This window comes from Oxyura jamaicensis, chromosome 2 (genome assembly GCF_011077185.1).
Source record: "Oxyura jamaicensis isolate SHBP4307 breed ruddy duck chromosome 2, BPBGC_Ojam_1.0, whole genome shotgun sequence".
Classification (NCBI taxonomy): domain Eukaryota; kingdom Metazoa; phylum Chordata; class Aves; order Anseriformes; family Anatidae; genus Oxyura; species Oxyura jamaicensis.
Genome location: NC_048894.1, coordinates 114,116,137 through 114,142,130, shown reverse-complemented (window position 1 = coordinate 114,142,130; position 25,994 = coordinate 114,116,137). Strand labels below are relative to the sequence as shown.

The window sequence follows — 25,994 nt, the reverse complement described above, 5'->3', positions numbered from 1 at the left end:
GTACTGGATAATATCATCTAGGTTCCCTTTTCCACAAAAGGTTGTAACTGACGATCCTTTGAGGTCCCTTCTAATCCCTGTTCTATGATTCTGTGCTGCTGCATGGGTTACTGTCTCCCAGATGAAGGATTTTGCTCTTGCTTTTTGTTGAATTTCTTGATGTTCCTCTTCTCTGCTGTCCCAGTTCCTCTGAAGAGCAGCCCAGTCTTAAAGTGCACCAGCCTCTCTGCCCAGATGAGGATCATATCCAAACTTGCTGAATATGCACTTTATGAAAGACTCTAGGTCTTTCACAGCAACATTCAACAATAAGGTTCAGTAACAATGCCTGAGCAACACCACTTAGTAACTGGTCACCAAGGGGACTTTGCACCTTTGATTAAAACACTTTGGGCATTACAACCCAGGCAAATTTCTATCCAACTTACTGTCCTTTTCCACCCACCTAAGTCTCTATCTCAACAATTTGACAGTGAGTGTATCATGGGAGACAGCTCACAGGCCTCGCTAAAGTCAATAGGACAACATAATGGTCTCTTCTTATGCACTGAACCAGTCACCTAATAATAGAAGGTGGTGAGGCTGGTCAGCCGTGATTTGCCCTTGCTCATTCTTAGTGGCTTTCTGCCACATTTGTTCAACTTCTTCAGAAAAGGCTACTGAGACTGTCTGCAAAGATACCCTTGCCACACTCCATCTCATGGATCCTGCCCCTTATTCCTCAAAGAAGGTACCACAGCCTGTAACACCAGCCATGCAGCTACATGTTGACTTCAGGGATGTATCCATGCTACCTCAGCCTTTCCCCCCCCCCCGACAGACTGAGAACACTCCCTGGGCATTTGTGCCGTGTACCCCTATCCTCTCTGTGCAGTCATGATACACTCAGGTTCACCCCAGTAATATCACGGTGACAACACAGATGAACAACAACGAATAAAGTCTGAGAGCTGGACAACCTTCAGATGCATCCCTCTGCAGCATCTGCTATTTATATATACATCAAGATATAGCAAGTGTGTCAGGTTGGCAGATGGGTGCCTCTGTCTCTTGACAGGATAGGGTCTCCAATAGCTCCTTCTCCTCTTCATGTATACGTTTGGTGAAGTCTCAGCTGGGTCTCATGTCTCCACTGACAATCTTGCTCACCTCTTTATGGGGCACTTATGTCTGTCTTTCTCGGCAGGCAGAGTATCTTCCTGCTATTGCCAGAAGTCACTCCTTGCTGTAGCCCAAGACCCAGTGTTCTCTTTGGGTCACAGCCTCTGATGACCATGCCCTATGACACATCAGTACCATCAAAGTCCTAAGCAGTCCCACATTGTCCCGAACCAATTTTATGTGCCTCTACATGCTGGTCTTGCACTAACTGCTGTGACAACTGCTAGGTCTTAACAGCCTGTTCCCTTGGCTCTGCGAGCTGTACTCTTATCTACCAGTTCTACAGCTGCTCCTCAAGCACTCAGGTTCTTGATACTGCTTTATTAAGCTAGCTGAAGACAAAACGCGTAGGCAGTCCACAATCAGGAGGTAGCCAACAGAAGCTGTCTGTAAGAGCTGACAGAGGCAAACCCCTCCTGGCCCTGACCTACAACCCACCAGAAGTCCCCAGAAGCAGCAGCTCCCAGAAGATGTTTACTGAAGCTTCCTGAAGAAGCCTGGAAACTGCTGCATCTGCTAGGTCTCTCGTTAGCTGCCTCTGCTGCAGATCTGAAACAGACTGACAAAGTGTACTGCAGAACAACAGCAGGACTTCACAGCTGCTTCACCACCCACAGATCAAGCCCATGGAGCATCTGAAAGTGGCTTCATTAACTTTGTTACACAGTGAAAAACAGAAAAGGAATCAGAAAACTGTTGCTAGAAAACCATTGTGGGCCAGGTGTAGTTCAGAAGACTGAGCAGGACACCTACTTGAGCATGCTACAATGAGAAAAGTAACCCTGATGCAGCCACAGCTCTTGGCCACGCTCCTCCTCCACTGACTGATGAGAAGAGTCTCCAGCCTTTCCTAGCAGCCACAGCAGGGGTTTTTGTTACCGTGGCTGTGTCAGCGACAAGACACCACCCTGCAGTTAAACCAGTGATAGTTCATCTGTGTACCTGCGTGGAGTAGTTTTCACTTTCAGCAACAAGCTATGCATCAGGATTAATACTGGGCTTGTGTCACTTCAGCCAGCTCCGCCACTCGAAGCAGCAGCCTCACTTCCCTCTAAGGCAGACCTCATGTTCCTGCCTCCATGCCTTCTCTCCCACCCCTTTTTCTCTTTAAACCTTGATTATTTCCCCAAACAGCCACATGAATGCTTGTGCCAGCACCCAGGGAGGTGGGCAGCCCAGAACAGGAAAAGCAGCTTGGAGAGAGCAGCATTATTCTTTCGGCTCCAATATTGGGTTACAGTAACTGGAGAAGGATGGCCTCAGTCTGACACAACTTGTTCCCATCTCGGACTCCTCAGAGCAAATCCTGCATTTCACCCTCTGTCAGCAAGACAGCATGCTCCCTCCTTTGCTCCTGAACTTATGTGTCAGATGCAGCTGAGCTGAGCAACCCTTGGGTTGCCACGTCTGGCCCATGAAGGCACAGAGGAGGGAAGAGGCAGAGGCAGCATGGCAGGATGACCAAGGAGCCCCCCTACACACACTCCTCTGCTCGAGTCTGAGGTTGTATCCCTGCTCTCGCATGATTTCACTGCAGGTTTCCACTGGCTGCCATTAAATCTGCAAGCAAGTTCATAAAATTAGAATAGATGTTTATATACAGACACCTCCTTCCACCTTCACCTCAGGAAAAGAAAGAAAACACAAGAAACAAAACAGAACATGCTGTTAAGTGATATTAGAAAGCAAGTTTAAAAGATACGCATATTTCAGAGGAAGGGGTTAAATTGCAGCAATACTTACCCATTTCAATGAAATATCAACCCACCAGTGCTGCTGAGCAAAGTTCACTAACTATTCGACTGCTTTAAAAGACTGCTTATATTTTATTAGAACTATGTGTTTCTTCTTTTCAGTTCAGAAATCTTTAAATCTTGTAGAAGTTACTCAATTTTGAGCTACCAGACTGCAATACGAGATTATTTTATTAAAAAAAAATATTTCTCCCTGAAAGGACAGCATTAAAACAAATTGCTATACAGAAATTAAAAGTGATTTATTTTCTTTACTTTCACTAGCAAGAATCTTATTAAGCTTGGATTATCCTAATTAAATTGTTTTATTAACTTTGGCCAGCCTTAAAAATTGACATGTGCCAACACGCCGGCCTGTTGGAGCTTGTTATATTACGCCAATTTAGCCACACCATCCATCTGGCTAAGTAACCAATTTTCTGAATCAGTAAGAAAGTTTTAAGTTATTACAGCTCCTATGGAAGGTTTTATGTGAAAAGATTATTATCTATTCATTCAACAGCAATGCTGAAACCACCAAGGCTGAGTTATTTTAATATAAGGATTTAACTGTTTTTACTTGGTAGAAAGCAATTTCTGGGGTCTTGCTTACCACATACTGGTACTGAATACAAGTTCTTCCAATCAGTTAAAATTTTTGATTTTGCTTCTAACACTATTTAAGCTATAAATTCCTCAACCACAGTGGAGTTTCTGGGATTTCTTCCCTTTTAGTTTTCTTTTTTTCTCCTTCCCTTTCCTTCTTCCTCTTTTATTTCTTTTTTTCCTCTTTTTTTCCCTTTTTTTTTCTGCTTTAATTTTACTTGTCTCCTTTTCTCTTTATCTCTTTCCTTTCTCCCATTTTTTCTTCCTTCTCTCCCCCTTTTCTCCCTCTCCTCTCCCTCTAGCTCTCTCCTTTCTTGTTCCCTCTCCTTTTTTCCTTTCTTTCCTTTATTTCTCTTTTAACTCTGTCCCTTGTGTATATTCTCTCTTCTTCCTCCTTTCCTCTCTTTCTGTTCTTTTCTGTCCTTTCTCCTTTTCTCCCTTCCATCTTTTTTTCCCTCTTCCTCCTTCTTTCCTTCTCTTTTCTTTGTTTCTTCTCTTTTCTCTTCCTCCCCCTTGCTCTCCTCTTGTGATCGGTTAGCCAAGTGTCCACCCAGCCACCCACTTATACCGCTCCTCAACAGAAAACAGGGAGAAAAAAGGATGAAAAGGGTCAAGACAAAGACAAGGATATTACTTAGCAGTTACTATCAGATGCAAAACAGACTCGACTTGAGGAAAATTAATTTATTGCAAATTAAAATAGATTTGGGTAGTGAGAAACAAAAGTAAACAATCAAATGAAAAACCCACCACCAAAACCAAAAAGCTTCCCCCCTAGCCGCTTTTCCAGGTTCAAATTTCCTCCTTCAGTCCCAGTTCCTCTGCCTCACTCCGTACTGAGCGGTGCATGGGGATGGGGGATTTTGGTCAGCCTATAGCAGTTCCTCTCTGCTGCTCCTTCTTCATCACACTTTTTGCCTGCTCCAGCGTGCTTCCTCTCCATGGGCTGCAGTCCTTCAGGAAGAATCTGCTCCACTGGGGGCTCTCCATGGGCTGCACTTCCTGCCAGGAACTTGCTCCAGTGTGGGCTCTCTGCAGGCCACAGCTCCTTCAGGAAATACCTCTATGCTACTGTTTCACATGCTCTGCTTTCCCTCCCTTCCTCTCTGTGTAGTTTTTTTGCCCTTCTTAAATATATTATCATAGTGATGCCCTGTCGCAGGGCAGCCCTGGCCTCTCCTCACCGAGGCCACTCCTGCAGCCACCCCACTACCAAACCCTTACCACATAACACCTCTTCTTTATTTTCTTTCCCTTTCTTCTTTCTCTCTCTCTCCTTCCTCTTTCTCCCCCCTTCTTTTCTTTCATCTTATCTATTCTCCTTTTCCCTTCTCTCCTTTTCCCTCCTATCTCCTCTCAAACTTTTTTCCTCTCTTGCCTTCCTCTATCTCCCACCCTATAATATGCTATATCTGTAAAATGACTATACTTTTAAATCAGAACTGTAATAATAAATCTTTTAATGAAACTGAGAAATAATAACTAAATAATAACTGAAAATCAAATGAATGGAATTCTGTTCATTTCTATTCAAAATGAAGAAAGGGTAATGCTTCATATTCCTTCTCACTAACAAAACATCAAGGAAATCTCCACAGCTCCTTTGTTTCCTTTATTTTCAATTAGGGCATGACTTCTAAGAGAGACAGAATTTAGAATTCTGAAACTAAGTGTCAAATCATGAGATAATTATGCAGAAGTCTCGTATTTACTTTCACCATCCAAAATATTGCTTTCAACCCAAGAGTAAAAGGAAGCTATAATGTATAAAAACATCTTATTTCTATAAGTTTATACTCAATTGACCAAAAAACTACTTAAAACAATTTTATAAACTCTATTATATCACATAAAAGAACAAATAAAAAGAAACATTCATTCCCTTTCAAAAGATTTTCCTCAATGTTCTTGTACTTAAAGAGTAATTCAGCACATGAGTATGTTTTACTCAACCACCAGAGGCAGAAAAAAAAAAATATATATATATATATATAAAGAATGCAGACAGGAAGTAATCGTGAAGTTTTCATCCAAAAGCAAATTTTTGTTTTCTAGTAATATTTATTGCTACAAAAATATTTCTGTAAGCAAGAAAATACTATCACATTTTAAATCAAAATAAATGCCACTACTATAATTTTGCTGCCTAATAAGTGTCAAGTATGTCTTTAAAATATTTTTGTTAAGAGCTTGTATCTGTATTCAAAGCCTGGAAATAAGCATAGAACTGGCAGTCAAAGTAATTTCTGTATCTTAAAAAAATAAAGCAATGCAAGATTTATTGTATTGGTTCAAATAAAAATATTTGGGTGGATATAAAAAGTTTAAGTTATATACTTGTTGTGCATAACACAGTTTAACTTGGCAAAACAGCATAGGGAAAGGTTGGTTCCTTTCCTCAAAGCACCAAGCACATACTTCTATTTTTGTGTTTTAACATAATCCAGCTGTTGTTGCAACTCACGCTAATAGTAGATCTCCTTATTCTTTTTTGACTTACAACAGTTCATTAAGTCTGGAACTGACAGACTTGAATTTCTATTTATCATATAACTAAAAATTAATCTCATTTCAAAGTGTCACAGAAAACACTTTAAAATTATAAAAATAGTAACCGTCAAATAATTTATGGAAGCGAAGCATTAGTAACTAAAACAAATACATAAAAGTGTTAGATTAGCCATACTTGATAGGCACAGTATTCCGTCTGAAAGGAAGCTTGATTCTGCTGAAGTCATTAATAAACTCCCTTTGAAAGCAGGGGCTGAAATACGCATACAAAGAAACAGCCGGAGAAATGTAATATAATGTGGCATCACAATCAAATTTAAGTCTTAATGAGAAATTGTCGTCTTCTATCAGTTATCCTCATCACTGTCTCTAAATATTTTTAATAAATAATTAAAAGCCTAATATAATATTAAAACAATTGACAGCATCAACCATGTCATCAATTCAAGCTCCTACATTTTCAGTTTCTGTACTCAGAGATTGCTTTTATTTATAATTCTTCAATAATGAATTTAATGTGTACACCCAGTAGGTGTAAGTTCTAAGACTTTATTATCTATGCTTAGTTTCACCCACTGAGGTGTCAGAAGCATAGAAAAAATCTTCCAGCCACAGCCTATCAGCAGATTTATTTTCTTCTGTGTTGTATGAAGAGGTTACCATAAACGAGAGAGGATCACTACTAGTAATGTCTCACTTCCAAAAGGCAAGTTGGTGGCTTAAGGTGACCTTTGCAAAATCTTTGCTCTGAAAATTGTGTATGTATGTGTTAACCATCTATGTAATTTTCCATTTTCAACTAAAAATTATACATAACTTGTAAAAGCATGAACAAACTTAATAATCCTGTATTACTACTACATTATTTCATACAGCTCAGTACATCATATATATATATATGTATGTATGCTGAAAGCCAGCAGTATTTTTAAATCTTCCCCTTTGTCATGTATTTTTAAAGATTTCTTCTCAAAATGTTTCTTGCTGTGCTTTATAGGCTACTTTTTTTGTTGTTGTTGTTTTTTGTGATTATAGAGGCCAGATAACCACTTTTGATACAAATGATTCCGTATCTGATATGGCCACCTAAGGTATTTAACAATTTATAAAACAAAACCCCCAGGTGCATCGGTAACATGAGAAATAAGAAAAGAAACAATAATAAGTAATGGGGGTCATTTGCAAGAGAGAGAGTAATAACTGTTTACATCCCTCACTTGCTTTATTTCATTTGCGAATGAAATATAAAAGCAGGCAATTGAAAATCTTTTAGGAAAAAAGGTACAGAATCTTGATAGCACATATTTTAAGCAATGTTATTGGAACATGTGAAAGATACAGAAAAAGATAAACATGTAAAAGATAAAGTAGCTATGGATGCTTTAAGATGCTAAATAGGATGACTACTGTTAGCTATTTTTGTCCCCCCCCCCCCCCCCCCCGTAGTAAATACTACGTGCCATCAAAAAGTCTACTACCTACCATTTATTTTTTCTCATATTACAAATATAAAAAAATAAAAAATACAATAAAATATAAGAAAACAATAAGAAAAATAAAAGAAATGGGGGAAATTATCTTTGTCCTCTCTTTTAGCCATTGAAAGCTAACAGCAAAACAGTTATAAGGAGTGTTTTGAGCTCCCTCCCATACAGTCTTTGCTATTGGAATAACTGAGCAGAGGATATATTTGAATAAAGTTATGTGATTTACCATTTTATATGGATGTATGTATAAATGTGAATATATATCTGTAGGTGTATTTACACACTCAAGCACATAAACAGTTTGATACATACAGCATTTAAGTTCTTCTATTTATAGATTTATTTGACATATATGTTTTGCTTCTTAGTTCTCTGTTGTTACTGTAAATATTTGCCAGCACACAACTGCTGGTTTTAGCAAGCAGCTACAATAAAATACCCTGTCTCACTGACAAATTACACGAATTACAAGAAGAATATGGGAGATTTCCACACTCCTGAAAGAAAATCAGATCTTGCTTAAAACGCACTTTTCCTTCAGGTTATACAAAGTAAATGAGCAGAAGACGTTTAGGCACTTTTCATAATAATTCTGTTTCGAAATGAAGACTGTGTGCACCATCTAATTCCACATTAATTAAGAGAACTATCTATGAGACTCAAAATAAAATAAAATGGAATTGCTATCAACCAACATTAGACTGGAAAAGAAATTCACATCTGTAACAAATTTTCTGAGCATTTATACCTGATCTTTGCTATAGTCCCTGGACAGTGGAATTCTGAGGTTCATTTTGGTCTTCATTCTATAAAAACATACTTCAAAATCTTAAATGAAATACACCAGTGAATGACTAAGAGAATTAGTAAATTTTCAGCTCATGCAATATGAAGAAAGAAAAGAAAAATTATTATTTTCAGATATTTTTCCCTTCAGTTATGGTTTAGAAAGAAATCAGAATTTAGAAAGAAACCATTAAAGAAATGCTTTAATTACAGGTAGACTGAACCATATACCCATAACTTTACAGGAACATAAAGACATCCATAGCAAACAGATCCGGAAAATAAATTATTACTAGAAAATGATGCTTTCATAGAAAGCCTGACAATGTTTTCTTCTTTCACATTCAAGTAAAATGCATTTAATGCAGTCTGCCAGAAATGGCTATGCTTCTGCTCTATGAAAAATATGCTAATGATGAAAATAAGTACTTGACAATTTACTGAATACTGAGCGGAAAATCTGTAATGAATTGTCTATGTTGTAGTGTTCAGTTTAGGCTCTTTTTTTTTTTTTTTCCAGTTGCTGTGGAATACTAGAAATAGCATAAAAAACAGATTATACCATTTTGTGGGATGTTGTGCATGTCCCTTAGGACAGAGTGCTTAGAAATAAAAACAATAAAGTCAGCTGTGGAATAAATGAAATTCAAAGCAATAATAAACAATAGGTTTAAATACTAACTCTTCAATTCAAAAGAGAAATGCAGAAACCAAAACAGAAATGCAAAAGGAATTCAACCCCAACAAATAAATCTAAATCAGCAACTAGTAAATTGAAACCTAGAATAATTCATTTTACACCTGCAAGAGAAAACAGCTACTTAGATTACTTGGATGTGGCAAGAAAAGCTCGTAAATCCAATAAACCAGGCATGTATTCAAGTTACCAGCCAGATTTGAATGTTCACTGCAGGCTTCAAGTCTTCAACAGATTAAACTCTTTTCTTAAGAATATTTTAACAGACAGTTCATTCAAAAGGTGACTCCTTCTAGCTAGTCTCCATATCATGCTGTGTTTCAAAGTTTGATATATATATGTCTGCCACTATCAGGCTTTTGTGTTGAGTCACTTTTGCCCAAATAGTTCCTAAAGGTAATATACCAGATTATTCTTGCCTTTTCTAAGTACAAGAGAGCTGAACAAGCTTGATAGCTGGTTAGCAACTCTTACTGCATTTTGCCTCTAACTAGCACAGACTGATATTAAGCTCTCTTGCAGGCCTTGTTTCTGTCTTTTACTCAAAAATGCTAGTTTATTACCTGTGCAACAGATCTTCATTTCAGAGCCAGGATGGAAAAAGAACACATTCTGTCAAATCTCACCTTTACAACAATCTTTCAGAAAGTTTTGGCTCCGGACAACAGTAGATGCATATTGCTGGAAAGCTCTGCTATGTCCTGGTTCCTCTTAAACCAAAAGATGCTGGCAACGCAGGCCAATAAAGGTATTAAAACCTTCCACATAGTCATGGTTCAGTTTATACAGTCACAGGCAAACTTTTGGAAAAAGGAACAGAAAAACTCTCTGTAGACTGTGGAAGATCTTATCTCTTCTGTACTTTAAAAAAAGAAACCAGGCATAACAAAGCACTACATTATGGGAAACACACTATACTCAAACAGGGAAAACAAACAAACAAACAAAAACCTCGCACTGTTAAGGATGGATTACTGATCTAGTGAAACATTTCTAACTTATAACTTCTGTATGTATCTGATTATTTTGAATGTGTTTATATCTCTTGGATATCCCTAGTTTCCTTTTCTGAAAAAGAGAAGGAAAATTCAATGCAGAACTACTACCTGAAAAACAGAAACATTAAAGAAAAACAGACAGAATACTTACATATTACTAAAAGAAAAGTTACACTTTCTAGGAAAAATGTAGGGAGCTAGTCTTAACACAATATACAATTTTGGATAATCTTATACGTATGGTAACACCAATTTTAAAGCAGGAAGTTCCTCTTTTCATCAGCCTGAACTAGATTACCACTTTTCAGTCTTTTTCAACAGCAGTCTACACTGAGATGCATGAAATAGGAAAAAGAAAACACATGTTAGATTCTTACATTAAACATCAAAATATGTTGAGAAGGGAATTATTACAACTGTGCAAAAAAGCCAGCACTTAATTTGTTGAGGAATTTACACTATTTAGTTTTCACAGCTGATGCCCATTTATTTCAAAATAAAATGCCAGTGGATATGAAGTGTTTTTTATCATATATATATATATATATAAAAAAAAAACACTAGATCTTACAAGATCGTCAACCTCTGTATTGCTATCCATTATTTGTTACAGTTAAGCTGTTGGATTTACTCTTTTGTTAAAAAAGAAGTATCTTTAATATGGCTTTAACATATTACATGGATCTTAATTTCAGCAAATTAGACCGTGATAAAGGAGAGTTGGGCATGCATTCAAAAGATAAAATATTTTTGCCATACAGACTGTTAAAAGTTGAAACATGTTTATCACATCACAAAACTTAACAACCATCATTTTTTCTGTTACAGTAAAACAGATTGTCAATGCTTCCACTGAAATATTAAACTTTAATATTTAATGATCTTATGAGTCACTCTCCCTTACCAGTAAAGTGTCAAACAAATAAAAGAGCATTACGCTAGCATAGTGCTCTTTGAGAAAATACAGGTTAGGTTTGGGAGGAAGGTGCAGAAACCTAAGTAACTGCACAAGTAAAATAGAAATAGTTTTAATAGTACTGGAAGTGTCTAACACAGATTATATTCCTGTTTTCCCAAGCTTTGCAGACACATTTGCAGAAACAACTTTATTTTAAGATCTTAAAAAAAAAATAAAAATCAAGCAGCAGTATTTCCTATCATTTCCATAAAAGGTGGAAACGTGGTAATGATAGATGCTTTAATGCTCAGAAACACAGAGCTATTGTATCAGTACTCAGTAAATGAAAAAATGAAGTGCTGAACACTGTGTGTAAAAATGTATATGGAAAAATAACAACATAATCTTAAATTAAAAAAAAAAAAAAAGAATCAAATGTTCTGAAATTTCAGTTCAACTGAGTATACAGGCACCGACTTCAACACTATGACAAATGAGGGACAAAGTACAAAAGGGGAAGCCACATGAAATTTTCTAAACTGTTCAATAATATATTGAAGATCCCAGACAAGATAAGAATGATGGAACTGAGTTTTTATTTTCTTATAACTTCTCCTGGAACCAAACTAAAGAAGAAAGCTAGGTTGGTCCTGAGCCAGAATATGAAATAAATACCAAAATCTGGGATGTTGACATTGTAGTCCTTTAACAATTTTAGCCACGCAGAAGAGTAAAATGAATGGAATTGGAGTCCTCATACGTGAGAAGGGAAAAGGGATGACAGCAGATTGGGGTAATAGGAGACCATGGGACTGGTGTCCTAGTTTGAGAAAGCATGAGGGGAGGATTCATGTAGCAGCAACTCTTGGGACAAGAGACTGCACGTAGATGCAGAGATGCTGCACCAAGAACACCAATTTAGTGGACAGGATATTGGGAATGGAGGAACAGAGGACCAGGATATATTCTTAGCTTTGCATTCACTTTGAAAGAAATTACTTAGCTTCTGTCTCCTCCCTCTTCTTACATATGCTCAATTAATATTCTTAACAGTAAGAACACTATCCTCCAAAGCATTCTGAGTAATGCTCAAAAGATTCTTATTATTTACACTGTGCCACTTACCATCTGAAGTATATATAAAATTAAATCCACACCTTAATAAAACTAACAAAGGTATTTGCATTTGACGTAAGTATGATTTTTAGTCTTCCTGTAACATCTGGGGTGCACAATACCAGATGCACCATGAAAAAACAAAACAAACAAACAAAACAACAATGAATCAAGTAATCTTATCAAACATGTTGAACGCACACTGATTTTACTGGACTGTTTTATTGAACAGACTCCCTTCTCCTGTGAAAGGAAGAGGAGCAACATTAAAACAAAAAACAGCCACAAATCATTTCTAAAAAACAGAAACACGGAGCAAAAGTGAAGCTATTGGTGTTCAGACAAAAAATGCATTCAGCATAATTAAGTATCTTATATTGAAATTTATGTAAGTATACACAATGGAAGAAAGACCATCACTAATAAATAAAAATGCTATCATCTGTGCAATTAGCTGATGGAATATGCTTATGATTTTGTAGTTTTATATCTGTTTCATTAGCACAGAATGACAGTTTTCCAAATCAGTGCAAAGACAAGATTACCACTGTACAGACATAAGCAAGTTACCTTCATACTGTAAAATAATCATAATGCAGCACCAGGGAATCGGGAATTACCAGACCTGTCCACAATGCTGCCTTTAAGCTTCAGTTACTACTGCAGTTGTTTTAGGGCTACATCTCTATCAAAAACTGAAATTGTTATCACAGAGGGTATGACTATACAAGTTACAGTCCCAACTCTGGAACGCAGTACGGAGGAAATCCATCAGTTTTTACCAGGTTAGACTGTACTGTGGCATAAACCACCCTGGGAGCACTTAGGCAAGGAGGAGCAAGCCTGAGATTTTCAGCTGCTGTACTGCAGCTATCAAAACAGCCTACCAAATTGGGTGGCTTGTTGTTACACCATGAAGAAAAGTGTTTCAAAGAGGTGTCTGAAGTGAACTTATGTAGAAAGACAGGTAGTACTGAAAGATTGTTTCTTTCACTGCTCTGCAGCCAAAAGCCGTATCTGTAGTTGCATAAGGATCAACCTTGTAATGCTAGGCAAAAGAATGTGAACAGCTGTCCCTCTCTTTTCCCATCAAGACTTCCTTTCAGTCCGTTGCAGGGAATAACTACCTCCAAGACAAAACAACATACTCCTTCATCTGGAAAGGCTCCCAAACAAATTATATCAGACATACACAACCACAGAGGCCTTTCAACTGTCTGTGCTCTTCCTTTAATAATCAGAGCCTTGAGACAAAAACTGTGGTTCTTTCAGTGAAATTTTAAGAGCCTTTGGTTATTAGAGGGCACTTTTTTTTTTTTCTTTCTAAGTGGAAGATAAAAACCATAACTTTTAAATAATTACAGATCACAATGACATCTTGGAATTATTTCACAAAAGAAGGAAAGAAAAAATTCTGTCTACGTGCATAGACAATAAAACAAGGAACTCAAGATAAACAACAGAAGAGAGCTGTCAAGCTCATTTAGCCTATTTACAGAAACAGCGGCATTCAGAAAGGGGTTTATTTTTAAGTCAATAGCTCTCAGGATGAAGTATTCAAAGGCTTGAAGAGACACTGTCAAAAAGATCAAAGGATTCAAAGGTAAGGGCAAAATTTTCAGGAGTATGATCTCACTTCAGAGATAAAGACAAACCCTGAACAGATCACGTGTTTTATTCCATTGACGACTCTGTTCAACAGTTCAAACTGGTTTTAATTCTAGCTAAGCCACTGTTTTAATATTTCTGAACAAAGACTGTAAACCCAATAAGAGTATCTTGAGATTTATTAGGGTCATACTTCGTTGCTTTCCTAGGCTCAGAAGACTTAATATGTTATGATATAATTCATGATAGATATTATCAACAATGTGAAAGAGAAACAGCACTATTGCCAGTGGCAAGCATCTCTTCTTGGTCTTCTGAAAGACTACTGTCACAACAATAAATCAATAATCTTGCATAGGAAAATACAAAATATGCAGGGAAAAAAGGAGGAGAAGTTAGGACTGATGCCGTGATCCTCATAGTTGAAATAAAGATCAAAGAAACACCAAGAGAAAGAAGTTTAAGATCCTTCTAGAAAATTGACCTGGAAGAGAGCATTTTTTAACCTCTTCTGGGAACGCGGCACTAAAGGACATGGCTTAGTGATGGGATTTGGTAGGTCGGATTGATGGCTGGACCTGATGATCTTGAAGGCCTTTTCCAACCTAGATGATTCTATGAAAATTCCTTGACAAGACAGAGGTCGGCTGCTCCAGCTGAACAGCAAAAATGTTATGAAATAATCCCATCTCAGTGTTCAGTCTTGAGTTTAATGGAGGAAGAAAGTTAATAGCTAGCGTAGCTGTGGGCTAAAGTTGCACTCCAAAAATTAAACATTGCTTGTCCCATTTTGAAAGTTTATTGGCTTTTAACTTGTACTGAAAATCTTTGGCTTTAATCTTTTCCAGACGCGAAGGCAGACAACAAGTCAATTTCCCAGCCTTACCAAGCAAGGGGAAAGGAAACTACAGAAAAGCCAACACATAATCTATGGCTATTAGCATCATACATCTATCAGAATTTGGCTGGATATTTTCCTCTGGGACTCAAGCAGTATGTATGGCTCTAGTACTGCAAACTGATCTAAAAACATTCATAGAACAATATGGATCAAGGGGTACACTATTTCATTCCCCTCACTCAAAGCAGTACCAACCAAACCTACGTAACTTCTGACAGATATGTAACTAAATTGTTCTTAGAGAGATCTACAGATCTGTCACATCTTTCTCACAGCTTAAGACAAAACTCAGTTATACCTATTAGAAAAAAATCTTCTTAATGTCTAATCTCAATCTTTCCTCACTACAATTTAGAGGCCTTATTTCTTGTCCTGTCCATATCAGATGGACAGGGTAATTTATTCCCTTACTTCTTCCCCATCTTTTACATATCCAAAGACTTATGTCAAAACTCAATCTTCTCTTCCTTAATCCAAACACCTAATTCATACAAACTTCTGTCCTATTTTTATCTGCCTGACAATTTTAAACTATATTCTGTTGGTCCTACCCTCCCTGAAGTGTACTACCCCAAGCTGAAGAGAACAGAGATTATTTCTTGTGTTCCTACAGACAATTTCAAGAGGGGAAAAAAAACAAGGATGGCATTAGGATCTTTCTTTTTTACCAAGAGACCAGGAGAATTTGAGAGAAGGAAACTTTTTTCTTTTCCCCTGTGAGAATCAGCATGTTTTTAAAGCACTTGGCCTACTTAAATACTGCCATTATGCCTATGCAGGCATCCATTGGGGGGGGAGGGGGGGGAACAAAAAAAAAACACGTCATGGGTGGAAAGAAGCATCTGGCAAGTTAGGATTCTTCAATTTTAGGAAAATAAGGAAGAACACAAAATGAAGAAAATGGGCTTCAGGTAATTAAACTTGAGGCAACTCAGAGAACTGACAGGCAAAGTCTCCAGAGAAATCCCTTCCTCACCCAGTAGGCACAAACACATTTCTGTAAGTGCACCAAGAGGCAGGAAACTGGCTTGCTCTTCAGTGAAGGGGGTGGCACCAAGCACTTACCCCAAAAACTGAGGAGTGCCTGTACCTTTTCTTTGCTGGCACACAATTAGAAAAATGTCTATGATTAGACACCTAGTAAAAGCAATACCAAACGCAGGAAAAAATGTATTTGATAATTAAATGTGTAAGATATTCTTATATCAGCTAAGTCTATTTGAATTTCCTCTAAGGTGTTTAGAGCTGACTGGATCAGTCTCAAAATTATTAAAGTTATTTTTGAAAACTTGTAAGAGAGCAGCAGTGATTCCAAAAGACTGGAAGACATGTAGTGACTAGCTTTAAAAAAGATGGAAAAAGGAAGAGGCAGGGAATTAGAGACAGTAATTTAATTCCAGTTTCCCCAAAATATGGCATAAAAATTATTTGGAAGAATTTATCAGATAAGAAATTCTGTAATACGTAGATCTGTCAAGAATATGTTACTTCATATCTATGAAAAATAACCTTTCTGACGCAGTACCAGACCCTGTAGATAAAGAAGGAGAGTAAGTACCATATACCACAGCTTCACTAAATTTCTGGACCTTGGTTTCTCATGGATCTTTCATAAGCAAAGGAGAGAATATAACGCTGCAAAAGGAAACAACTTCCAATATGCAGGCAAAGATAAACTTGGAAGGGATGCATGCATGTTGAAAGACAAAACTACTTGATAAAGCAGCCTTAATAAATTTAAGAAACCATATGCAGAAAAGCTGAATGCAATTCATAAAGACACGGGGAATTCTAAACCTCGAGAGGAATCAGTAACGGCACAAATACAAGATGGAGAATGACAAGGAAGGTTGCAGCACAGTGGAAGAGGAGCACGGAAGTTAGTGCTGCCCATACTCAGACCAGCAGTCTATATCACACTAGTAAAACAGCTGAAATCTCATGCTAGGATGCACAAACAGCAGGCTGCAAGTCTGTACAAACCTACAGTGGACATGGAATTGTTTTCAGAAGAACAGGGGCAGTGGAGGCTGGGAAGGAAAATCCAGAGCGCTGTGCACAGAAGTTAGCTGCTGTTTGTCTTTGTAAAGAGATTTCAGTGTCCAGGACTGTTGGCTTGGCACTGTTCACTACCACCACAGGCATGAATGTGAAATTAATACTTCTCACCTGCCTCCACCTCACCCCAAGAACACCATGTATTTTTTACATCCCCGAATGGTTTGCCTTAAAAGTTTTTAATACTTCTAGGTAGCAAAAGAACTACCTGCCTGCTGGCCATTTGGCAACCAACCATCATAGCAGGAAAGGTATTAATAAATAAATAAATAAATGAGCCATACACCCCTCAAGATACATGAATCTAGGTAGCTATATAACCTCTCACAGTATGTTACTAGCTTTTTATTTTAATTTCTAACTTACATTTGCTTTGGAATTTTCCTCCTATTATATTTAATGCTTTCAGTAATAAAATATAAATGTGGAACTTGATGTCTTTATTGTAAACAAACAAAAGGCTGAAGAGTCTGACAGTGTCTTTTAAAGATTACATGTAACAGCTACAATGAAATTGCTGAAAATCAGACATAATTCATTCAGATTTACTACCACAGCAATAAGCTTTAGATTAATTACTGCTACAATATATTTGAAAAATGACTACGCCAATTAATCTCGTTCATCTATAAATGGAACAGCAGAGACAAGAATTTTTAAAGAACTTCATTTAGGATTGCCAAGGTTCTACTGACAATGATAATCAGTATAAAGGAATTAGTAAAGTATATTAATGTAGTAACATACTGCTGGCACAACTCCAGACTTGAAAAATACACAAATCATTACAGAATAAAATGTGTTAGCGCCCTATGAGTGCTTATGACCAGGTGATTACATATCATAAAACATACACCCCTCACTCATCTTAGTTGGCTGCAGCACAGACCAAGAAAGATCATCTTCAGTAACGGCAAAGGGACCGAGCCTGACGAAGTAAATGGGCGCATTGGGATTATGTGGCAAGGGTCTGGTAGCAGAGTAGAGCTGCAGAGGTGGGCTCTGTGAGGAGAACCCCGCAGCTGCCCCATGGCAGATCAGAGCCAGCTCCAAAAGGGACCCACGACTGGCCAGAGCAGGGGAGCAGGGGCAGAGAGGGACAGCAAAGGAGCAGCGGAGGCAAAGGAGACGAAGCGACAGGGACTGACGGCAGCCCCCATTGCCCATTCCCCTGCATGAGGACGTGGAAGAGGATGGCTGGGGGGAAGGTGGTTTAGTTTGTTTTTTTGGTTCCCCCTGCTCTAGCTTGTTAGTAATAGTTAATAAATTATATTAATCTCCCTGTGCTGAATCTGTTTTGCCCATGACCATAATTATTGAGTGATCTCCGTGACTCTCCTTATCTCAACCCTTGTGCCTTTTCCATCATACTTTCTCCCTCTTTCCATTTAGGGAGGGAGGAAGGAATGAACAGTTGTGGTGGAATTTGGCTGCCCAGCTGGGTAAAACAATACAATGTGAGACTCTGGACTTAAGGACTGTGAAAGAAAAACATTTCTTAAACACAAAGGCCCAATCAACAAATGTGTTTATGAATTGAAATACCTTATCAGCTCTTAAGAGTTACGCACTCAGATGACTTTGCAAGTTTGTGCCTAACCAGTATTTAAAATGTGGCAGAAATAGAACTTTTTAATGAAATCAGAAATTAAATTTGAAACCAAACATCTTCAAAATCAATATATTAAGAATCAACATATTTATTTATTTGCAAATTGCAGCATCTAGAATTTCTAGGCTAATCAATTCATAATGACCTAGCTTAAAGCTGTACACAATTTTTCACATTAAGAAATAAAAGATGTTAAATTTTATCCTTTTTCACTTATCCAGACACTCACTGCCATAGATGGGACCCTGCAATCAGCTACACCTTCACACATACCTGCAAATACCATGAATAAACATCAGGCCAGAATGAATCTCAGTTTCCTTCCTGTTTGCCTGAAATCCTCAGTTTCTTAGTAACTGAAGTAATGAAAGAGAAGATCTGCTTTTGAACCTCATTAAAGGAAACTTTATCCTATTATTTATTCTGCAGCAATTAAAGAGGGTTTCTACATTTTCTATATTTAAATCACATAAAAATGCTGCCCTCACTACCTCCCATAGGTTTTATGTACAAAATTGTATTTACATACTTTTTAGGGAAACAAGAATTTTTAAAATTACAAAGAAATGCTATTATCAGGCATGTAAGCTTCTCCCATGTGTTTGCCTCATATCACAAGATGTAAGAAGAAAGCAATCTATGCACTGCTGTGAGAAACAGTATCTTAATGAAAACAGATTTTCAAATGTGGTTGTTAGTCTTTTTTTTTTCCCTTTTATTTTTTTAATGCAAATCCTTGCAGCATAACACACGTTTGGACATTCATTTTCAAAAGTTTTCATTCCCTTGTTTCTTTGGCCCTGCCAAATATACTTCAAGCAATTTCTTGGCAGGAACTAAAGCATTTCTTATCTGTAAAAGGTGGCAAATTCAGCTTCATCATGCACTCCATCACTTTTGCACTCTTACCAAAATACAGACATGGTTATACAGATATAACCATGTTTTATGGGTACCAACAAAGCAGTGCATGGCCATGCACTGCAAATGAACACATAGAACGTTTCTGTTTCTTAGGAACAACAGTGAACTCAGTAAAATATATCCCACAGTTACTTCTGGGTCAGAGTATGTTCAGAAGTAATGAAAATAATGTGTTACTGCTCTACTCAGGCTTTATGTTCCCTTTTTCTAGATTTTAGGTACCAAAATAAAGAAATATAATTAAAATAAAAGCAAACGTTTCCCTTTGAGAGAGCAACACATATTAGAATCACTTACTAGAAGAGAAAAAAAAATAATTATAATTTGGAGAAGAGGAAACTGCATCTTGTAGGAGACAACCAGCAAGCAAACAGTTTTTCCTTATTTCATTTCCTGCCCAAGTTTCCGTCCGAGGGTCACTAGAAGACCTACCAAGCAGAAACAGGATGGAGCATGCTCATCTGAGTGAGCCATACTTATCTGATCCCAAACATACTGTAGTCAACAAAAGACAACTATGATTCCCACAAGCTCTGGATAACCCACCAAACCTCTAACAGCTTAATGATTATAGCTGAAATCTACATCCAATGTACGCTGCTATTTAGCAACTCAGGATCCAGGCGCTGCAACCATGCAGACTAGCTCTCAGTGCTCCAACACTGCTCTCCATCCATTCCCGACCCTTTATCAGCTCAACCCCCCTGCTGCAGACAACACCAGCATGTCATGACAGCAGCTTAAGTGCCAGACCACAAACTTAAGTGAGAGAAAGAGTGCTTCCAACTCCACCTCACACATTCTTCACGCATATGATGGTATAGGCAACACAGCCACCACGCCTGGGGCTTTCAGCAAAAACGAGAAGCAGCTCTGGGCTTTCTGACGGGATTCAACTCTTTGTAAAGAAAGGCAGTTGGACTGGAGCTGGCCAGAGGCATTTTGGAAGGTACAAAGTTACACCAGTCACTTTCCATTTTAAAAGCCTCAAACTAATGAACAAACAAAACCCATCAGCTGTATTTCCCACTGTGGTACTGGAAATTAATTCAGCCATTAACCAACACACTGTGTTTTGTGAACCGTTCCTAGATGGTTTGCAAAGAGACAGTAAAAATACAGAATATATAAACACTGACCTTGTTTCTTTTAACCCTTCTTTCTGAATGACTTCCAGTATTTGTTTTGCAGTCATTGGTGAGTTGGGGTACTTTTCCAACGCCTGAAAAGAAATAATAAATGGGTAAGTGTCAAGACATAGCTGTCCCATGAATCTGAACGGTTGTGTCTTCATGCAGTCTTTATATAGTCACTTGTGAAAGGCAGGGAATGGCAGTGTTGAGACTGGAATCCTTTGGCTGTTGGAAGGCCAGATACAAATCAGGAAACTGCAGCAAGAGTAAGGTTTACTTGCTGTATCTACTATACTGCCTGGGAAAAATTCTTAGCAGGTTCCAGATAAAGAGTTGAAATACACAACTAATTTTATGACACAGCAACAGAATTCCTTTCAAGCCGAAAGGAAAAAAAAAAAAAAAAAAAAAAAGCAAGAGACAGCTAGTTGTGGTCTTCCCCCCACCCTCCTTTTTCAAAATTATAAATAAATAGAACTATCTGAGGTCATTTGAATATTTAACACTTAGGTTTTATTGTGACCTCAGGAACAAAGCAAAAGCTAAGAGCTTCCATTCGTAGAGTAGGAGCTACCATGAAAATTGACATAGATAGGTTTCAATTTTCAAATGTTCTTTGTTTCTAGAAACCATGAAAAATGAAGTAGTCAGAACAGTCACAGCACACGAGATGCTACATGACAGAGTGCAATATATTTTTCCAGTTCAGCTCACTTTTCCACTCCTTTGCCTTTTCCAATCGAGCCCAAAGTAACCCACTCTTCTTTCCAGATACAACCATCTTGAACAGAATTTTCTGGTTTTCCACTTCCTTTTAGTCCCAATCGGTTTTGAGCTGTTAAACAAACAGCTGCTCTTGTTCATTTAAACTGCCAGACTGACAGCCCTGCAAAACGAAACCTTTCAATCAGCAGTAAAAGGTGCAGCACAGGCAAGAGCAATGCAAGCTTCCCAGAGCATCTTGCCAGCATCATCTGAGCCAGACCTTGCATTTCTACCAGGGGTAAACAAGAAATCAGTTTGGTCTCCAAACTCATCTAATCCTGAGCTTCTCTCTAGTAGTTACCAAACAACGGCAATTGTGAAAGTAGCTACTACTATGTGGATATGTGCCCACCAGGAAATAGAGAACCACCAAATCATGTCACGCCAGTCACCAAACTGGGAAGGGTGCTAACCAGGGCTGTAATTCAAACAGCTCCCGTAAAGCCAAAGCCTCCCTGCGCACTACCAATTAATGAGCTCAACCTTCTCTTGCCATTTTATAATTCTGATTTGCTGCCTGTTCTCCACTTTCTCATTGAAAACACGGTTTACCAAATCCTTTGGCTGTTTTGCTGCAGGTGAGCTTCTTATCCTTTATCTTTCAGTTCCACAAAGGAAAATGCAGAAGTGAGGGCTGCACTAGAAAGGTCTGGGAGCTGAACTGAGCTTATCTCGTGTACATCAATAGGCAAGATTCAAAAGGGACCTGTCAGGAAAGGAAAACCGAAAGGTGATTTGAAAGGAGAAAGAAGAGTGGATAGGAGAACGTGACAAGGAGTAAGGACTGAAGGAACTGCACAGGGCTGGGAAAAGGGCCACTGCACAGCATCGCATGAGAAGTGATATGAGGTATTAATGACAGAACCACATAACACACTGGGAAAATGACAGTGAGTGTAAGGACTAAGACTGGGATGAGAAGAAGTTGATGTGTGGGAAGATACAAAAATGGAAAGTTTAACCTTTGAAAAGACAATGAAGAATAGGGACAAGGTCAAATGAGAATACACTGAAACGGAGGAACAGAAGGGAACGGAACGGAACTGGGAACATTCCAGAGGGCAAACTGGAAAGGACAGAAGAGGAAACTACACTGTACTGGACACGGCTATGAAGGAAACTGTGTGCACTTGAAAGTGGGGTTACTCACTGTGGAGGATTCCCTGTTTCTCTTCCTGAGTACAGGCCCCTCAGCACACCTGGGCAGCTCCTCCCTGCAAGTGAGAAAATTTGGGTAGCCCTGTCCCCTTCTCTGTGACATCACATCCTACTCTGCAGAGTCAGAAAACGTGCCAGGTATTACCACGTGGGTTTGACAATGATGGGAAGGAAACAATAACACTACATAAACATCAGAAGTCCCCTTGTTCTGGACAATGGGAGAAGGGAGAGCAGTTTGTGCTGAGGAAGCTGCACTGAACTGGTTGTGGAAACAATGGCCAGACATACAGGATACGGAAGATCATCTTCACCAAACAATAATGAAACCAACAAGCAGGATGCATAACACCACTACAGAAAGCTTAATCAAACCCACAAGGCAGATTTCAAATACCACAGTATGAAGTGAACACATTCAGGGTATAATGACAAACTGAAACACAGAATATGTCAGACAGGCTGAATGTGCTGGAGCAAACAATTGCTCATTGTGTGGACTTATTTTACTGCTGGACATGTAGCGTGGGCTGCAGTTCATATACTCTATGAATTTAATTCTGTTCATCTAACCCTTTAAACAGAGGACTGTTATTTAAAGAACTGTTCATACCCGAACTGAAAAGCATAAATTTTCCAATTCAGACACTACTTAATTTGAAAACCATCTTACTGTGCACTTGATTAAGTTTTCTTTATCATAATGAAGATTAATCTAGCGGAGAACCTTAGCAAGGATACCTTCTGCCCTTTCCACCATCCTGTGCCCTCCCCCTGCAACTTTAGCCTAACCATTTATCAGAGAAAAAAAATAAAAATAATTACTTGGAAAAACATTTTAATGACAATCCCATTATTTTCTTCCCCCAGTTATGGAAAATAGCATCTGAGTATTATTTAAGAGTCTGTGAGCTAATGAATACGCTGAACTGATAATTGCACAAGCGACTCTTGCCTCTGTATCTCACCATTAGCATTGCTAAAAGCCCGCAAGCCCTTCTGCATTTCTAGACTTTTAAAAATATTAGAAATTCAAATTGAAATACTAACTGTCCCTTAAGGCAAATAAAATACTAAAATGCAGTAGCGTACTTAAATCACAGACTCCTTGGTCAGACAAAGTAATCACATCCTTTATCTGTTTTGAATATCTTTCTCCTTCCTCCCACTCCATCCACCAACACTCATGTCATGTACGGGTAGTGACTAATAATGGTGGAATTAAAATATGCCAAAGTACTGTCAGGAAGAGTACGATTGTTTCGATGCGTTTTGTTGCGAAGGACAATGGCAGAAGAATGGTTTGCACTGACTGCAACCTCTGTCACAGAGGATCAAATATGCTCTATTTATTCCTGCCATTCAAGCACAGCCTCAGAAAGGCACAGCCACTAAATAACTGGGACAAATGATCTGATATCCATCAGGACAATCTGGAAGAGAACAGCAGCAGTCATTGCGCTGAACACATTCTTGGTGCTCATTTAAACACTGGTTAATAGCTCAAAGAGAGGGCAACTTGGACCCGACCAAGCACAAACTGTGGAAATCAAACCTCCCGGTAATGGTTGCAGCCAAACTGTTAGGTTTGCTTCATCGACACATATCAACCCACAACTTAAGTGATATTTAAGCATAATAACTGCACAAATGCAACAAACACATACGTTCCCAGTTCCACTTCAAAAGTCTCATCAGTTACACATAACAAGAAGAAATCCCAATTCCTTTTCTCAGCAGGGTATCTATCTATCTTGTGTACATTTACACTACTCAAAAACCATCAGGTGCTACACCAGGGAAAAAAAAAACATTTTCTGGTGAGCTGTAACAAGAGAACTCTGGAGCAGAGTCAAAACTCTCAGCTCTGCATAGGAGAGAAACCCTGAACGTTCAGTTCACCTACGAAATCAGAAAAGAACCTCTAGACAGTGGACAGAATTATTATTAATCTGTAAGCAGATCTGCTCAACCACTTGCATTTCGGCCACTAGAGGGAACACAAAGAGAGGAACAGCATGAAGAAAGGCAAACTAGAAAGTAAGCTTTATTGCCACCCATAAACACTGTCCTGCAAAACTACGAAGCTTTGCCAGAGAAGCAGCAACTTCTCCTGCAGCTCAAAGTTATCACGCTGGCAGAAAACAATTCTTCTAAAGGTGAACCAAGTGTGGGCAGAAACAGTGCCGTGGTTCAAGAGCAGCAAGCAGATCAATCCAGTGGTCTTGATGCTGCTGGTCCAGCCACAGTACAGTAAGCTGAAAGTGAGCTGAGCCTTCTTTGGTTTTTTGTAAGCTCCCTGCAAGGATCTGAAGGTCAGATAGCTGACAAAAATCAGGATCATTTTATCCTGTGTCTGCTTGGTCAAACTGTAGGCTGAGCCACAGCTCACAAACTGGAGCAGTTCTCTTTAGAACGTTATTTAAATAATTCAGCAGGAGAAAAGGGAACAGCACAGCTATTGCCAGCGCTCCCACTCAGCAGCTAAAACACAGGTCTGGCTGAACTGCACAACAGACATTCTTTACTGCCCAAAGAGAGCAGGGTGAACAGAAGAACAGGAAAATATCTTTCCTTCTCCTAAGCAGTAAATATATGATCTTCTCTAGCCACCCATTACTAAGTTAATTGAAAGATGGAATCCCAAACAGGGTACAAGAACAGCATCCTGGAATAAATCCAGCATTGTCTTTTCCAGCTGCTTGTGTGAGGTTAACAGGAGGACTGACTTCTATTGTGGGAAATGCCCCACTCAAATCTTTTGTATTCATTTTTGATTAACGGCTTCAGTCATTGGGGAATTATCGGCAGCCTGGTAAAAGTTCAAAGCCCTTTGTGTGAAGAAAGATGGGTAAATGGTTTGGAGAGGAGAGGGTTGGGTAGGGTAGGATACAGAGTTGGGGAAGAAAGGAATTGGATAGAAATGGATGAGAAAGAGAAAACAGCAAGACCGAGAAGAGGGAGGGTACATAATATTGAACAGCAAAGAAGGAAGAAAATAACAAGGGAAGATGCACTACAAGCTATTTTAAGAGAAGTTCTCAAATAGAGGTTCATGCAGCTCTTGCTGATGGTGATTAAGAGAAAGGTAGAGAGTAATTTCCAAGTACTAAAACATTAAAAGAAGCTGAAATGGGAGTAATATCTCTTCTGGTAGGCCTTTTGTCTTTAAGCTAGTGCAGTTACTATAAGGAAGTTATAAAATTTGAGCAGAGGTAGATGCATTTCACCGGTAATGTCTTTCAGGATATGCTCTATACTATGAATTTGCCTTTGTAATTCATGCACCATTAGAGGTAAGAAAGAAAAACAAAATCAAACAAGGAAAGTAGTGAAGATGTAATAAAAACAAGGAAGCAACATGTAACACCTAAACACCTAAACTTGCTGAAATACATGAAATGTCTGATCCTCATTTAGGGGATCTGTCAGTACAGATCCACAAACAGTGATGTAACAGGATGAACCCAGAGCAAGCAGAATTCCTTCAAATAGATGTGTAAGGTCAGGATCAAAGACACATATGCCAGTCAGCAGGATGTCAAACTTCCTACCCTGGTATGGGTACCATTATTAGCAGATTACTATGAGAGTGATAATCTCAACTTTTGAGGTATTGCAATACCTATAACCTCCATATCTCCCACCTTTCCACATCCCTACTGAAACACCTTTATTCCCTTCTCTTTACCACATTACACTCCTGCAGCAAAATCCTACATCCTCTACATCCTGATGCATTAACACATCAATATGGAAGCTGTTCATTGCTGTGGGTTCCCCAAAACCAACCACAGGCACCCAGGCATTGCCTAGGTAGCCAAAATGTGTGTGTGGCAAGT

The 25,994-nt window shown here is 38.5% G+C and overlaps 1 protein-coding gene across 3 annotated transcripts in view; it reads right to left on the bottom strand.

Annotated features, from left to right (window-relative positions):
* ASXL3 (ASXL transcriptional regulator 3) overlaps positions 1-25,994 on the bottom strand; it is a 128,897-nt gene that overhangs the window by 85,167 nt on the left and 17,736 nt on the right. The window contains exons 1-4 of one of the 3 annotated variants that reach the window (XM_035316559.1): positions 22,145-22,208; positions 21,547-21,700; positions 20,236-20,318; positions 17,932-17,934 (exon numbers count right to left, since the gene is read on the bottom strand). In XM_035316559.1, coding sequence (XP_035172450.1) covers positions 17,932-17,934; positions 20,236-20,291 — 59 coding nt within the window. In that variant the 5' untranslated portion in view covers positions 20,292-20,318; positions 21,547-21,700; positions 22,145-22,208. Of the gene's footprint in view, positions 1-17,931; positions 17,935-20,235; positions 20,319-21,546; positions 21,701-22,144; positions 22,209-25,994 lie in introns of those variants that run through there. The other 2 variants (XM_035316558.1, XM_035316560.1) reach the window with 2 other exon arrangements.